This window comes from Lucilia cuprina, chromosome 3 (genome assembly GCF_022045245.1).
Source record: "Lucilia cuprina isolate Lc7/37 chromosome 3, ASM2204524v1, whole genome shotgun sequence".
Lineage (NCBI taxonomy): Eukaryota > Metazoa > Arthropoda > Insecta > Diptera > Calliphoridae > Lucilia > Lucilia cuprina.
Genome location: NC_060951.1, coordinates 51072996 through 51091188, shown reverse-complemented (window position 1 = coordinate 51091188; position 18193 = coordinate 51072996). Strand labels below are relative to the sequence as shown.

Genomic DNA, 18193 nt, shown 5'->3' with positions numbered 1-18193 from the left:
CTGCAGCGAACTAAATGGGTTTTTACAATCTGTTGATTGAATTGCTCATAACCAGAGTAGCTTTATAAGATATATATGTACATATAAATGAATAGAAAATAATTTATAGAAAACAATTTTACACTGTCAGAAATGTGGGACTGGAAGAAGAGTAGTATTTGTTATTGATTTATTTATTTTTAAATTTGTGTCTTTTGTTCATGAAATATATATTACACAATGGTATGATTGGAGAGTGATATTTCTTATTACGTAGTTAAGTTACAGTTTGTCAGTGGTAAAGAAACATTTCATTAGTCCAAACTTTTTTGAATGATATTGTAGCATAACCAGTAATTTTTCTCTCTAATAAGAATTCTGCGCTTCCCGGAAAATCCAACCATCACTAATAACAGGTTTCAGTTTCAGATAGTTCATCAGGTATAATATTTTTGCAAAAAGAATCTATTCATTATTTATTTTTTTTTGGTAGCTAGGGCAGGTCATTCTCAGAGAATGTTGAAAACCATTTCCACTTCTTCCCAGTCATTGTGTCTGTTATAAAATTTGTTGAATGGTAACAGTTATTACTGCCTAAAACATCATTAAGGATGTCATGATAAAATCTCCATCATGGTGTATTGCAATCCCCGGGTAAAGAGGTGCTACCAATACCTCTAGTCTGCCGGGACTGTAAACTGGTGATGTTAAATGTATCCTTGGCTTCTCCTCGGAATGATTTGGCATAAGGTCTAACCAGAGCACCATATAATCTGGCACTACGGGTGGCCAGTTGCCGCAGGAATATGTCCTGGCTGGTCAGTTAGTTGAGGTTCTTGCTTTTTTTTTGCTTGAGGTGATTGCTTTTTCCTTGTCGGGGTACGCGGATTAATTCCAATGCGGCCTGTCATTCCGCAACGGGGCTGCTATGGCAAGAGATTAGATAGCTTGAGTACAGCTTGTACATGGACCGGACATCCATGTACAAAAATTGCTACCTGAGTTCTTCGACATTCATGTCGGCAGATACTATTCTCTGACTAGTTCGTCTGCTTGTTAATCCGAATATTATTCTTGAGTTGTTTAGGTACTTCTTGTAATTTCGTTCAGTGCAATTTCTATACAATATACATTTTTTTCTGACACCCCGCTCATTGAATATATTCTTTAGGTTTGTCGATTTGTATGTCGGTGAACTTCATCGTCACTAACTGTCAATATATTTACAATGTATCATACGTATGAGAAAACATCCCATCATATAAATATACAATATTTTTCATACATACATGTATTTAAACAATATAATCATGCTTAAAATATCTATGTATATATTCTAATTGGGTTATCTCTTTTGATATGATGCCAAAAAATCTTATTCTTGTTCCTAAGAATAAACATGTCTATAAAAATAAATTGAGAATCTAGAATCGATGGATTCTGATGCATAAATGTTTCATATTTGAGCTAATATATTTTAATATTAGAAATAAATGAAGTAAGTTTTAATGGTAGTTATTTATGATTCTAAATCTCGATTTTTCCTTCGTTTTTGATCTAGCTTTGATGCCAACCTAATAATCATTTAATAAAACTCTCATATGTATATTTTCTTAATAAATAAACTTAATCAACGTTATTTAATCACAGTTAGAAACTATATAAAATAGAAAATGTAAATAACTTTTTTCCATAATGCACCCACATTCAAACAGACACACACATACATACAATTTAAGAAATAAATGCATCATATACGGGTCTGTCTGTAGACTTTACATACTGTTAGAGTTACTTTATGTATGAAAATGCACTTGTATTAAATGAGTTATTGATACCTTGTGGTTCGAGGTGGTGGTTCTGATCGGTAGCTTGCTGTAATGTCCAAATGAACAACCAGTATATAGATTCAAAATATATGGTTTATAATTAGATCATAGAGGAATACAAAAAAAACAATCACCCAGGTGTCTCATGTCTATAATCGAGAAAAGATACATTGATTTCTTTTAAAACTGCTGGGTATAGGTTAGTTCTATGATTGTATATTTTACTGTTTAAATTTCTAAACCAATACAAATACACAAATGTATTTACATAGATTTACTTATGTGTATTTATGTACTCCATATGTGTGTCGTAACAATAAACTTTTATCACATTTTTTTTTTGTTCCTGATAGTAAGAAAAGGATGAATGAAGAGATGCAACAGTAGTTACTCATTCAATTGTGACCGACGCACATTGATGCTTGCACTCAGTTCTTTTTTTTCTAATACAGTCGATGCCAAATGGTAAAAAGTTAATTTAAAATTTACTTTAATATTATCTTGATGTAGGCAAATCTTTTAAAAAAAACGTATCATAGCTTTTCTTTAAAGCAAATTTTAGTATTTATTTTAATTAATATTTTATATGTATATTGCTGGTCTCTACTTTTGATGATTACTGTTTTAAAGGCACGTAGACTTTATAAGCAATATCAATAATTAAATATTGAGTATTAAGTATACCATTAGAACAACATACTGTGATGGTTAAAATTTCATATTTAATATACTTTTATGAAATTAATGAATAAAATTGCACGTGTATTGCATTTTAAAATAAATTAATTATACTTTTACTTAGTATACAACATTGTTTAAGTATTTTGTAACATTTGGTAAAAATAATGTATTATTATGGGACATTTTATAATTTCTAATGATATACATACCTAATATATGATTACTTTCGTCATTTGAAGGATCAGAAATAACTCGAATGGGAGAAGAAGATATGTGTTTAGAGAATATTTGTTCGAACTTCAATTTGATAGCATTTTCCCTTCAGGCTCAGTTATTTACGCTTGTGGGCTTCAGAAGTCAGTAATTTCGTTACCGTTTTGTTTAGATTTATGTTACTATTGCTTCAAATGATTAAATCAATATTCTGAAAGCATTTCTTCAATTTTGTGGTTTAAAAAAATCTCAAAAAACTTTCATTACCAAGTAAGGCGTCAAAATGCTAAAGTTTACTTAAAGTAGCATTTTAAGTCATTATTTTAACATGGTAAGCATTTATATAACACATTAATAATAAGACGTTATTAAAGTACTTCTGTGTAATCAAAACGATATGTAGCAGTTATTGAAGTGCATTTCAATGACTACTACATATCATCCTCATTACACAGATGAAGTCTTTTAAAGTAATAATGTGTTTTATAAATACTTTATAATTAATTAGTCAACTTCTTCGTGAATGTATAACACCGTCCAACACCATTTTTCACACACGAACCAAACCATAAAGCACATAATTGATATGGTATAACTGTATACTCAGTTTTTCATTTTCTGATCGTTTGTCCTTTTTAAAGGACTTTAAAATTTGAGGTATATACAATTTTCAAAAACTTTTATAAAATATTTTTAGCCACCCTATTATAACAATATGGGTATCAAACTAAAGAGGACAATTGCAGTATTTTTATCTCGTATTTTGTTTAATTTTCTAAGAATAAAAATATGTAAAAAATATCCTTAAAAAGTTTATCCTTTATTACCCTTCAAATTTTATACGAAATTCTTCAACAAAAAATATTCATAATAAAGACGTTAGAATGCAGTACAAAAGTCTGAAATTTGGTCTCCATAGCTCCATTTGTTTAATTTTTATAATACTTTTTAAATATCTCAATAAATTTATTAATAAAATTTTCCCTTTCAAAATTTCAAAGTCCTTTTTTGTTAAAATATTATGTAGAAAAATTAGAAATTTGATATTGTGGAACCGAGTTTCTTTATCTCTATGATAAAAAATTAAAAAAGTGGAAACTTTGAAGAATATGAAAGGATAAAAATCGATTAAGGATATCTTGCATTTTTTATATATATTTTCCTTTTTATTTTTACACAATTATTCCGAACTCTATAGTTATTCTAAATTCTATATATCTTTTACAAATACCTTTGATCTCCTAACAACGTTATCAAAGTAGATTATTATATAGTTTTCATTAAAAAATACAACAGGGCGAAGGTATATCATGTGCAATTAGTAAACCATAAATATTTAAACAAGTTAGGAAAGTATAGCCGGACTGGGCCGAGCATATCATACCCTACAGCAGTTGTGAATTTCTTTCAAATGTGATTTAATTTAGCAAATAAAATATTTATGTTGAATTTTATTTCAATTGCGACATATTGAAGAAAAACTAATTTTCTGAAAGTAGGCTAGAGTTAAATAGAGATTAAAGGCCTGCACAAGACAACAATAATAACACAATTTGTTAAACAAATATCGTGTAAGCCATCATAAGCACACGAAATTTTTAAACAAATCGTCGCATAATTGTTGTCTACTTAGTGCAGTCCTTTAATATGTATATTATAAAATTAAGAGGAGAGATTTATGTCTACATATATAAACGTTTTTTATGTAGCTTTTCATCGTGATATTAATGTTTATATTAATTATATTATAATTTATAATAATATTGCGCTTATCATATTATCCTGAAGTGGATTTTAGAATTCGGAACAAGCATGTTTTAATCACTAAACCGTCATAATCATACAAAATAAAATTTTATATATTTTAAGGCATGTTTTCTCAACCACCTCTTATGTTTAATTGGTAGATATTTTGTCTGAAAACTGTCAATTTAACAGACATTGAGATAATGGGTATAGGTAATTGGTATAAATAATAAATTAAATTTAACAAAATATTCTCTACAAAAGTTTTTTTTAATTTAAATACATCTCAACTTTTAATGTTTTTACGAAGAACTAATAAAGATAAAGACATGAAATTCGGGATTCTGCAACTCCATATTTGTAAATATAACATATATTTTTTTCTAAAAAAAAAACTGACTATAGAAAATAAGGATATTAAAGGATAAAATTTTAAAGGACATTTTTTTAGTTTTTTTATTCTAACAATTTAAAACTATTTTATTTGTAAAAATACTGTTATTGTCTATTTTATTTGTAAAAATACTGTAATTCCTGATAATACCATCGCGGACTCTCTTGCCAAGCTAGGTTCCTCGCTTGCAAGAGAGCATACCGACCCTTTCGTTGGTATACCGCTTTCAACCTGCAAACGCTCGATGCATGAAAAACTGTATGAGCTTGCGCAATGCAAATGGTCGACTGAAGCTACCTGCATACAGGCAAGGATCATGTGGGCATCTTACAACCCACAAACATCCCATGCCCTTTTCTTTATTCCGAGAGCTAATCTACGGAACTTAACGGCAGTGGTAACTGGCCACTGGCCTTTCGGACTACATGCAAGAAGACTTAACTTACCCAGTAACGACTCCTGCAGGAGCTGTCAGGATGAAGAGGAAGAAGAGAGTATAACTCACTTTCTCTGTCATTGCCCCGACCTAGCTGCGCACAGAATGAGCCTGCTAGCTATTTTCTGCATGACTTAGCGGATCTATTAGAGGTTGATATCCGGAAGATAGACTCCTACATTCGTGCGACAAACTGGTTTGGTATAGGAAATCAGAGTGATTAGGTCGAAGTGTACTAATACGACGACCGTTTCTCTCTTTTCAGGTATCACAAAGGGATCAGAATACTGGACCCAAGTGTGTCCCCTGTGATGACATCGCGAGGACGGCCTGCCTACCTAACCTAACCTAACCTAAGGCATTAAAATGCTAATATTATTAATCATACCTTGTTAAAGTACTTCTATGCAATCATAACCATAATTAGTAGTTATTGAAATGTATATTGTTAGATAAGTGGTTAAAATTGCCAAGTTTTTCTGGATATATCAATAGCTTCCTTTTTTAATTACTATAACTTTTTTCTTAAATTGTTGGTCTACTAGATTTCAAGTTAAATTTAATATCTTTCTTTAGTTTACTGTATTTTTTGTTTATTTTCTATGGAAGAAAATATCGTTTTACACAAACAAATCTTAAACTTAATAACATACTCACCAACTCTCCAAATATTTCTAATAATTTCTTTCCTTAGTGTGTGCTTTCGACAATGTCTATAACTACAGGCTATAATTCTGTTCTGTTATCCCAGCAACAAGGATGTTATATCGTTTTAATTGTTAGGATGTATTTAACAGAGAAAAGTAATTAAGGTGGTTGCTCGCGGCTAAGTATATAAATGTACAATGTACAAATGTGTTTAAAAGTCTCCATATTTATGTTTTTGTATTAAAGTGAAAACTCTGACACTCTTGTACACAACTTGTTATATGAATTTTGAGAACATTTTGAAATTTTGGCAATGTTATAACGTTTAAGTTAATTATTTTATATGAAAATCCCAATAGACTTTATAGGTTTGACGGTTTGTTGCTATATAATATGAATTGCAGACATACAATGTACATTTAATTGGATATATTATGTTTATGTGTATGTATAATTTTTGTATATTAGATTTACCTTAAAGGAAAATATGTGTTTTAGAAGAGCCTACCATTGCGAGTCCTTAAGTATAAGTTAAGTGATTGGTTTATTGATTAGTCCATGGACTAGAGATTGACTCGTCAATGGACTAGAGATTGACTCGTCAATCAATCAATCAATCAATCAATGGAGTTGTCAATGTATTGACAACTCCATTGATTGATTGATTGATTGATTGATTGATCTTTAAAGTCTAAGTTTACAAATATGATTAAATTGTTAGTTGACTCAATTAAATTTTTAATAATTTTTTTTTTATTTGAACGGGAAAAAATGTCCTGGCTTCTTCTTTATTTTGTTTTTATGGTTTATTTGAATATTTTTTGTTTCTTTTATTTTAATCATAAAAAGTTCAACAAACATTTCCATTTTATTCTGTGTGCTTGTAACTCTAGAAAGTACTTTTTCCAAAAAACTTTGTACTATTTCATAATTGCAACATAACATATCCATTGTGTAATATTACCTATTATATTTTTTCATCTTAAACTTCCAACTGTTTGAATAACTATATATGTATTTTTCTGAAAACTAAAATTTCGTTGTCATGACTTTTAAATAGACAGAATCAAAAGCAATTTTGCAAGAAAAGAAAAAGGTTTATCATATAACAAATAAGTTTCTTTACATAAAGCTGTTGCATATTACAAATAATAAATACTTTGGATCAAATAAGCAAATACTTTCATACATAATTCTTTTTCAACAAAATGTATTTATTCAACAATAAACAAGTCTTAAAACTATAACAAGAAAAACGTAATACTTTCGTAAATTTGCTAAACACCAAGGGTGTAATAACAACTTAACCATAATAACCACCAACTCCGCCATATGCAGGATAACCACCATATCCACCGGGGTAACCACCTCCAAAACCACCAGGATAACCGCCATAGTTAGGTGCTGGTACAGGTATTGGGTATGCGGGTGCAGTTGGAACTCTATTGCCACCACCAAAAAGATTGCCCAATAAACCACCACCGCCACCACCTCCCAATAGACCACCAAAGAGACCACCTCCTCTATTGCCGCCACCAAATAAACCTAAGATACGATTATCGGGAGTACCAATGGTAGCAGCAGAGGGACGTTGTGTTGAGCCAGTATAAGAGGATGGATAGGAAGTATGGGTATTACCGCCAGTATAAGAGGGTTGATAAGAAGTTTGGGAACTTCCACTTGGATATTGTGAAGTGGGCTGATAAGGTCTTGATTGACCACTATATTGACCAGTTTGTCCAGGGTAGTAACCAGTTTGACCAGAATATTGACCACTCTGACCGGTATATTGACCAACTTGACCCGTATATTGATATTGTGCCATAGCTACTGCCATACACAAGGCTAATAATGTCAGCTTTAATAACTATAGGGAAAAGTTATTCATTTTTAATAAAACTTTTTTCAAACAATTTATAAGATAAAAAAACTTACTTTATGAAACATTGTTCTTTTTTTAGTTTATTTCTCCTTTTAGTTTTCTACTTAATAGTTTAAGTGGTTTTTGAAACTGTTGTCTTCTTACTGACCAACTTATAGTTTATATACTAAAAAACTTAAAATTTGAAAAACTCCCACGCCTAAAACTTAACAACAAACTAAATTTCATAGAACATTTACTTTATTGCCAATTTAAGCAGTTTGCGGAAATCTAAGTTTTATCTATTTCCATTTGCGAAATATATTCTATAAAAATGTTAATTTTGTCAAATTATTTGCTACTCCACTGACCCTCAACTCGGAAATGAACTCTATCAATGATTTTCCCACGAGTTGTTAAGTGTTGAAATAAATATTATTTAGTATAGAGCAGATGCTTTAAATCTGAATAAAATACATATTTTAAAAAATTATAAATTAAATTATCATAAATTTTGTGTTGTTTACATTTAGGCAAAGAAATACCAATACGATTATAAAGAAAAATTAAAAAAAAAAAAATAGAAAAAACATTTGTTTTTATTTAGCAAAGACAAATAATTTTATTAAAACCAGTTTAGTTCAAAAGTTTACAACGTCATCGCAGCAGCATCATGATATTTATTTCATATTTATTATTTATTATTGTTAACAGCACCAGTTGGTAACTTGTTAGTAAACAATCTCAAAGATACATGAATGAATCTTAAACTATTAGCGCGTGTTTTTGTTTTGTGTGTTTTGTTAAAATTTGATTTTCATTTATTTTTGGGGATTTTTATCAAAAACAAGCAAAAATCTTGCCCTCATAGAGATCAACAACATTATGATGATCATGATAATTATGTTGATAGTTATGTTTATTAGCAGAACAAGTAACTGGTTATTCGACAATTTTAAAGATGCGTGAAAAGATCTTGCGGTATTGGATCGTACTTTTGTTTTTATTTCTTATGATTTTGTATTTTAATTTGTATAGTTATTGTGGGGTTTTTACCACTATCTGGAAGTTTAAATTAAAATCTTGCCTTTGATTTTTGTGGAAAGGCCCCAAAATAATAAATATGCTGTTATTGGCTGGTGGTATAAGTAATTTCGTTTGTGGTTTTGAAAGGTTTGTAAAGAATTTTGAAGGTTTTTCTTTATTAAAAAAATGTTAAGATGAGTCAGTGGAATTTTGAAGTGGTTAACGACCTCGTTCAAAATTTGTTTTATAAATAAATTGTGTTAGCGATTAAAATTAAATATTTGATTCAATTAAATATATAAATTGTTTTGAATGGGTTTCATTGATTCCTTTTATGAGATTACTTAAAAGTGAGGAGAAGGGATTTTCACAAAAAACCACTCTTAATTGTGTCGTAAACAAAAATGTAAAATTAAACTTTATTCTCGAGAATTATTGGTCCTTACAAAATTTTCAGAGTCATGTCGGTTTGCCTATTGAATTCAAAATATAGCCTAAACAAGAGGAAGTATTAAACAACATACAGGTCAATATATCCATTAATAGTTATGTGTAATATAGCCGATACTTGACCCTTGACCTTTTTAAAAAATTACCTTAAAAGTTCTTCATTTCTAAAAAATCTATCTAACCTTTTTTAAATGGTTCAAAATTTGTCCAATTATGAGTGATCTGTAAAGAAAGGTGTTTCTTGATTTTAGCCTCGTTTGATAGATCTCGATATTGATCAAATATAATTTTCAACTGACGGCAGATCAGTCGATCTTCTTTATTCACAGAATTGCTATTTTTCATTTCATGAGTTTGCTATTAAAAAAAAAAATAATATATATTTAATACGTTCTAGACATACATGACATTATCCAAAAATTGTTCATTACTAAACATTTCTCCCGTATGAGCACTTCTTATGAAGATCAATCTAAAACCAATATATTACCTAACACAAACAAGTTCTCTTCAAGTTAAGACAATTTAAAAGTTATCATTTCCAAAAAAAGTACTTAATAAAACATTTATCTAACAAAACAAACTTGTCGTTAATGCAACAACTACTTTCGTCCAAGCAAAACAATGTGTTAATTGTATAAATTAACTAGTTTTAATTAAACACCTACACATTTAAGTGACAGGCAGCTTAGCAGCGGATACACACCAATACTGCAAAATAGTAAATCTAATCGACAAGAAATTACTTTTTCCCTTAAACAATAAAATTGAAATTTTGGTGTATTTTTTAATGTTGATATCTATTTAAAACGTCAATAGATTTATTTTAATTTTAGTAAAGTTTCATAATCAAACGAAAAAAGAACAAAACTAGTGGTATGGTTATTAAATAATAAAAAATATATATTTTAAAAAAAGAATAAAAATTATTAAAAAAATAAAAGTGTTTAAGTCATTAAAAAAACAAATATTTAAATGAAAGTGCTTGAAAAAAAATTGAAAAAAAAAATAATTGTAATTTTCGTAATCGTTTATTAATTGTATTGTGGTATTTATTTCTAGATGAATTTTAAATTATCGTTTGGCGTTATAGCGCTTTTATTGTGTTTTAACACTATAAATGCTTCATTTGTAAAACATAAGTTTGGACATAGTGTTGGTGTACCCTATCCAGTTGGTATTCCCTATCCTGTCCAACAACCAGTGCCAGTTCCTGTACATATTCCCGTGGAAGTTCATAAACATGTTCCCGTACCCGTGCCTGTTCATACCCCCGTTCCGGTTCCCGTTCATACGCCTGTGCCTTATCCCGTAGGTGTACCTGTAGGTGTTCCGGTACCCGTTTCGACGGGTTGGCATAAGCCTAGTCATGGCTGGCATGGTGGTCTAGGTGCTGGTGGTTTTGGCGGTGGTTATGGTGGTGGTTTTGGTGGTGGTTATGGCGGTGGCTTGGGCGGTGGCTTGGGCGGTGGCTTCTCCTCCAGTTATGCCTCTAGTTCTAGTTTTTCTTCCGGTTTCGGTGGTGGCTATGGCGGTGGTTTGGGTGGAGGTCTTGGCGGTGGCTGGCTCAAAAAATAATTTCGAGTATTTGTTTTTGTATTATATTTATTAAAATTTTTATTATTGGTTAATATATTGTGAAAAAGATTATGAAGCATTTTTAAATTGTAGTTTTTGTTTTTCTGATATTTTAAATGTCTAGTTAATGCATTTAAACAATTTTATATTAATTAAAGTGCTTGATATATTTACATGCAGATAAATGGCATTGAGTAGTGTTTGCTTTTCTGCGACTTTAAACGTATAAAAGTTAATAAAAAATTTTAACATTAATTAAAGTACTTGCTGTCCAAGCAGATGGACGGCATTGAAAAGTACGGTGTTTCTTAAATGTACTTACGAAAACCTTTATTGAAAACTTTAAATTTATTTTGAAAATTTTATATCTTTCTATATACTAAATTGTTTTAAGACTATACGGTATTGAATTAATCCCAAACGTCAAACCGAATTATCGAAAATATTTTCAAATTTTCGTCACAAGCAATATATAATATTCTCAAAATTGAGAATAACTTTTCTTAAAAGTATTGATGTTTTTGTTGCACTCACCTATTTGGCACTACCTTAACACGATCGTCTACCAGCTCCCAGGATGTTATTTTAATTGGCCAAGCAATTTGACCAAAACTCTCTTTCACCAATGCTTCCCATGCTGAGTATGAGGTTGGGGTTGATGTTGAATTATTACCGCTTGATGAATTCGAACCACTATCAACTGTCTGCAAACGTTCGGATCGTTGTAGACGACCCTTTTTACGATGCAGAGGTGCTGTGAATGTTTGTACCAATGGCTGGAGTGGAGGTGTATGCGGACTAGTGGCCGTAGAAGGTGATGGTGTGCGCACTAGACGTGGTGTAGCAGAATTAATAGAAGTTGCTGATGATATTGAAGGTGATGGTGCATTATTATCCTGCCATAGTTTCTCTTCATTATCCATATTTATAAAATGTTGCAGCTGCTGCAGGTGTTGGTATCGTATATAGTTTTTGTATTAGTTGTTGGTTTGTTGGCTGTTACAATCTTGTCTAAATGGGTTTTCAACTAAGTTGAAATATACTGTGTATATTTCTAAGTTTTATAAGCTATGGACAAAGTTTTGTAGTATTATTTCTTTGTATTTAAATGTTTAAATTGTTTAATTTTAAGTTTTCTTTTGTTGTTGGGGGTTTTTGTTTAATATATATTACTTCTTCTTCACTTCTCAGCAGCTCGTTGTGTAAATGTGTTTAATTGAAAAGCTAATTTTTAAGTCATGCTAATGTTGTAGGTTTCATTTAATGTTGTTGCTTTCGAAAACTTTACTCATTTTCCTTATTGCAACATTGATGCTGGCTGCTTGTCTGCTGCTTTCTTTTAGTTGAAAAGTTTTTCTTTTAATATTTCCTAGATTTTTAATACTTTATGTTTCACTGCCAATAAAATAAGTCTGTTGAAGATGAAAAGATTTTAAGAAAATATTAATTTAATATAAATATGTTTGTTATTATTATTATTGGATTAGATAAAAAAGTTTGATAAATCTTTTCTAAATATAATGTTTATTAAAATATTTGTGGATTTATGAATGTTTTGCGATGCGTAAAAAAGTGGTTTTGTTTTAAGGATTTATCAATGATTTTCAAAAGTAATAATGTTGTTACTTTTTTTAATTATTTTTTTTTTTTTTTTTTTTGAAAAAAATCTAAAGCTTGCTTATTTTTTATTTGGATGAGTAAAATCGTAGGTTGTTGCAAACAATGTAGGGATTATAAAAGTAAAACTACTTACAACTTAAGTCTGACTATACTTTTTAGATTTGTGTGTTTTTCAAGTGAAACTTTTTTGTGTTTCTTATTTTTATTTTTTTTTTTTTTGATAATTTATTCTTATCACGATTATCGATGTAAACTTTATAGCACACTCCATTAATCAAATCAGAAATCCAAATAGTATTAACTCATACACTTTGGAGAATGAATGTTCCAAGGACAAGAAACAGTTGGGGCTCAAAGTAGTTAATAACGGAATTCATAGGGGTGTATGATGAAAGATGCATAAACAGAAGTTTAAATATTACTTGTCAGCATTTTTAGAACTAAAGAAATTTTATAAAAAAATGTAATTTATTTTTTAAGAAAAATATTAAAAGCTTAAAGGTTTTATAATGTGGATACAAAAAAAAAACTTTTGTGTTGAATTTTCTAGGAAGTGAATATCAAACAACCCCCATAATTTTATTTAGCAAATATTTATTCAATATTTTTGTTTTCACATTGACCTAATGAAATATACGTTTGAAAATATTTTCAAAAGATTTTTGTATCCCAAAATGAAAAGCAAATTATTAGAAATGTTCTTTGTATACATCTTTCTAAACATACTAAGTAGACAAAAAATATTTGCTACATACATTTCCAGTTGAAATCAAAACCATTTGAACACAAATCAAATTGAAAGTCATAATAACTGACAAAAAATGTTATTATGTCTTTATTAGTCTGCACTAAAATTATTTGTTGAATTATTAGAAATTTATCAAATGATTATAAGACATATTTTCATAAAGTTTTCATATTTTAAAACTTAATCTCTTAAATAAAGTCGATTCAGTTGTTGTACATATAAGAAACAATAAGTCATGCTGTGACTAAACAATAATCTGGACTATAGATTAAACTACAGTGTGGGCTATAGTCTAGACTAAAGACTAAACTATAGTCTGGACTATAGACTTAACTATAGTCTGGACTATAGACTTAACTATAGTCTGGACTATAGACTTAACTATAGTCTGGAATATAGACTTAACTATATTCTGGACTATAAACTTAACTATAGTCTGAACTATAGACTTAACTATAGTCTGGACTATAGACGAATATATAGTTTGGTCTATTGACGAATGTATAGTCCGGACTTTAGACGAATGCATAGTGTGGACTATAGAAGAGAGTATAGTCAGAGCTATAGACGATTCTATTTTCTGAACTATGGACGAATCTATTGTTTGGACTATGGAATAAACTATAGTCTAAACTATTAAATGCACTACTATAGACTTAATACAAAACACACTGAACTAAATTTACAAACAAAGTCTAGACAATATAGAAATTTATAATTTAGTGTGTATAGCTCTGACTGTAGTTTAGTGCAGGCTTTAGTTTAGTATATACTACAGTCTGGACTATTCACTAAACTATAGTTTGAAATATAGATTAAAATATTTTGCAATATATACTAAACTCTGGTAAGGATTATAATCGAGACTACAATTTAAATTGTAAACTTAATTATAATCTCAACTCAAGTCTAGACTATGGTTTAAAGTCTAAGTAAAAGTCTAAACATAACAAGATAATTACTCAAGTTTTTAGTCGTCTAACGACTGGCTTCTGTTTTAGTTCTGCTTTTTGCTTGTTTAGTCATTGTTTTGTTTGATCTCTTATAATAATCAAATCTGCTTTGTTGCTTCGATTCTTGCTTCTTCTATAATTGTTTGGTTTGATCTCTTATTATATAAATTTCATATAAACAGTTTGAGAATTAGAACAATGTACAAAATTTTATTTGATCAACGGCACATTAGATTGCCTTAGCAGTCTAATAACAAAAACTTCTTTGCCATGTTACTTTTCCCAACATAATTATCCTTCAAACAAGAAAAACGAAAGTATGAATGAATGTATGTGTGTTTGATAAATCTTTTGAGTGGCATTGATTTGTGACACTTTGTTGCCAAATATTTTTAGTCAAAGAATGAAAAACACTTTTACTCTCTATGCTCGTTTTGAATTAAAAAGTTTTGTTCGTTTAGTATTCTTGATTGAAATGTTTTTTTCTGCTGAATGGAAAAGTAAAAACATAAGTAAAAAAATTATGTTATTGACAAGCCTGTCATTACTTAAATGTAATAATTCTAATCATATGGTCAGTATTTTATTTATGATTATAACAATTAATCATTAAAAATATAATGACTTTAAGTAAAATGATTTTTTAATCGTGTGAAGTTAATGGGTACTTGCTGTAGCTGGTTGATAAATAAGACAAATGGGCATGGCACATCCCACAACAGTATGGCTATATTGACAAAAGTGGTCATGGTACTTCTTTTATGAAGTAAGTATTAAAGTTCATTTATATGCAAATCTTTTACATGTCAGCAAACATTCTGTTTAACTCAAAAACATATTACAGTATATTTAAATAATACCTTTCATATTTAAAATCATATTTTTCATTCATAATGAAAACGTAATTACAGTAAAATGTGTTTCAAATAGAATAAATAAAACTTTCTTAATTAAATTGTAATTTTTTATTCATTTTACATACCTAAAGACAAATAAGAACAAATAAAATATTTACCATTAAAACATTCAAATGACCATTAATATTACTTGTTAAATATTGAAATATAAAATTACGAAAAACAATTGTAAGAAGTCTTCAAGAGACCATTATATAGTTTCTTTAAAATTCTCTTCTTAATGCTGGCTGTTAAAAATTTAAACTTAAACAACTTGGTGTTGTCTATGTCTGTGTCAACAAGTCGTTTTGTATTTCTTCCAATGTGTACTTTTACTGGATATTTGTGTGACAATGGCTGTGTGTGTAAACAAAAGGATAATACCTTCAAATCTAGCTTACTTTCCTTAGTGCTTTTAACCAACAATGACTCTTAGAAACAATGTTGTAATAAAATGGATTCTACTTCAAACTTACAACGACTGACTACAACAATGCACAATTACAAGCAACTGTCAACGAAACAAAGCAGCAGACAATGTTGTTAAACATAATGAAAGCTGAAACAAGTAAAAAATTATGGTTGAACTTAAGCGACTATATAACAACCTATATTAAAAGTCCGAGTATGGACACTATGTCCTCTTATGGTGAGGTTGATGTATTATATAAATAATATTTCGGGAACATTATAAAAATAGAAAAATAGAAAATATCCTTAATAAAGTCTTAAATAAATTTTGATTCAGAAAAGAAAAGCTCGAACACGAGCTAAAACAAATAATACCCACTTTTGTGGTGTAGGGTATGAAAAAAAAAATACAAACACAGCAGGATAACAACTACAATTACTAGTTGCATTAAAACAAAACAAAGAAAAGCGGCACAAAAAAAGAAGAAACTGCATTGTAATTAATTCAACTTTGTTAAGAAACCTCGGTCATTGAAATTTTATATATTCGTAGACAGAGTTTTATTTTTATGCCATCTATTAAAACAAAGATAAATGATACTAGGAAAAAACCTTGAATATTGTAGGAATCCCATAAAAGTCCTTGTCCTTATATTATTATAAAACTCTAGGAAGTTTTCCAATTAAGATATTAAGAAAGAATTTATAAGAAAATATCTCTTATACTATTTGACTACCGCACTGTCCTTCAATATATTTTTTATGTGGTTAGATAAACATTTTACTTCGATTAAATAGATATCAGGGATAATATAATACAGAAAAAAAAACTCATGCATTTTTTATGAACAAGTTTGAAGGAAAGAAAGATACATATTATTTATTCTAGTTTTAAGATTTCAATTGGAATTGGAAATTTTTAGTATTGGGATTTACTTATGCTTTATAATGTAAATCCTTATAGGGATTATAATAGTAGAGGAATTGTAAATCATTGAAAGATTTAAAAAAATTATTATAATATTCCTAGATTTTTTTTCAAAATATATTTTTGATTTTTATTTCGAACTTTGAGTTTTGTTAATTATATATAGATAAATATGGAGGCTATTATGCGTTTGTACTGATGTGTGTAACACCAAAAAATTTTTGCCCTACTCTCACCTTCCAGTATATCAATCGGCTGAGAATTACTTTCTGAGTCGATTTAGTTATGTTCGTCCGTCAGTCTGTCCGTTTTCAAGATAACTTGATGCAATTTGGCACATACTCTTTTTGGTCTTTGGTCAAACGAAATTGGTTCAATAATTCGCCCCATACAACCGTACACCCGAATAGGGCCTTTGCAATTATAAACTTCATTGCAAGCGTAATTGCAAGTGCTTCTTTAACTCCTTATTTGTAAGCGAGTGTAGAAGTACATGCCTTCAATGACATCACCGTATTAAAATAATAAGTTAAAAATTATAATAATTTTGTAATAGCCGTCGCTGCAATATCATCGCTGTAATTATTTAGAGTTAAAGTAATTTTCTGAAGAATACCCTAAATGGGGGCTAGGGTTATTAATGAATTGATCTTCATAAAATCGTATAGAGAGATTTTTTCATGTATAAGACTTACTGGCGAATAACATTGCTATACGGGTTAATTATGGACCATGCGTCATAAAATTTGTAACCTTTAATCAACATTTCGTTTAGCGTACATGGTATTGATAATGACTAAACCAACATTTATTTAGCTAAAATTCCCCAGTTTGCTAATTTTTTCTTTTAATTTTCGAATGGTATATAACAACTAAGAGCGTAAACCCTCTTTTACTCTAACAATAATACCAAGCATCTCGTACAAAATCAACAAAGATAAGGAAATAATTTGGTTACACAAAAGCCTCTTAAGATGGTCAGCACACTTATTAAGTGCTATTTACCATTCTGCAATAATTGCTAACAATAGTTCTAACAGTAAGTAAACACGTACTTATTATCTATCAGTACATAATGTTGCACGTTGTATGAACAATGGCCATAATAATTACATATCAACATACTTACATTTACTCTGTAAGATACTAAAGGTGATTTTTTAAGAGACATCCTTTGTTTAGCTTTTTTTTGATCATCTAATAACGTAAATAATTAGTTTCGAATAAATGGCAAATTGTATTTGTAATTCCAATGTTCAACACACTAGTTGAATTTTTGCTTGAGTAATATCGACTCTCTCTGCGCATTTTTTGCTCTTTCTAATCGAAAGCTTTTTTTTCGAACTAGAGTAAACTTTAAATTGTGAGAGAAATTAACTTAAATATTGCTTTAGTATAGAATTTCTTTTATATTTCTGTTGCTGTGTGTCCTGCGGTGAAAGCGTTTAATACGCATCCTTGCTTTTTGATACAAGTTGTTGATGGCCACAGCATGTTCAATATAAAATGTACGTGTTTGTTGCAATGTATTATGTATGCGTGTCCTTTAACTCTTGTACCTGAACTTGATATTGAAAATAATACTGAGTTTTAACTTGGTATTAGTATGAGGTTTTATATAGTTGTTTTTTTTATGTAAAAATGAAAGTGTGTGCCTAACTAGTTTTTTTTGTAAGTTTTTCTCATTGTGATTTTACACTAATGTATTGTTTGTTATTGTTAGGGAATTGTTTGATTGTTGAATATATTCTTTTGTTTTTTCCATTATTGGAGGAGTTTTTTTATTGTAATTTTTT

At 29.3% G+C, this 18193-nt stretch overlaps 1 protein-coding gene across 1 annotated transcript in view; it reads right to left on the bottom strand.

Annotated features, from left to right (window-relative positions):
- LOC111681073 (GTPase-activating Rap/Ran-GAP domain-like protein 3) overlaps positions 1–12235 on the bottom strand; it is a 72704-nt gene extending 60469 nt beyond the window's left edge. The window contains exon 1 of the mRNA XM_023442794.2: positions 11376–12235. Within this exon, the coding sequence (XP_023298562.2) occupies positions 11376–11764 (389 nt within the window). The 5' untranslated portion in view covers positions 11765–12235. The remainder of the gene's footprint in view (positions 1–11375) is intronic.
- Positions 12236–18193: the final 5958 nt, after the last annotated feature.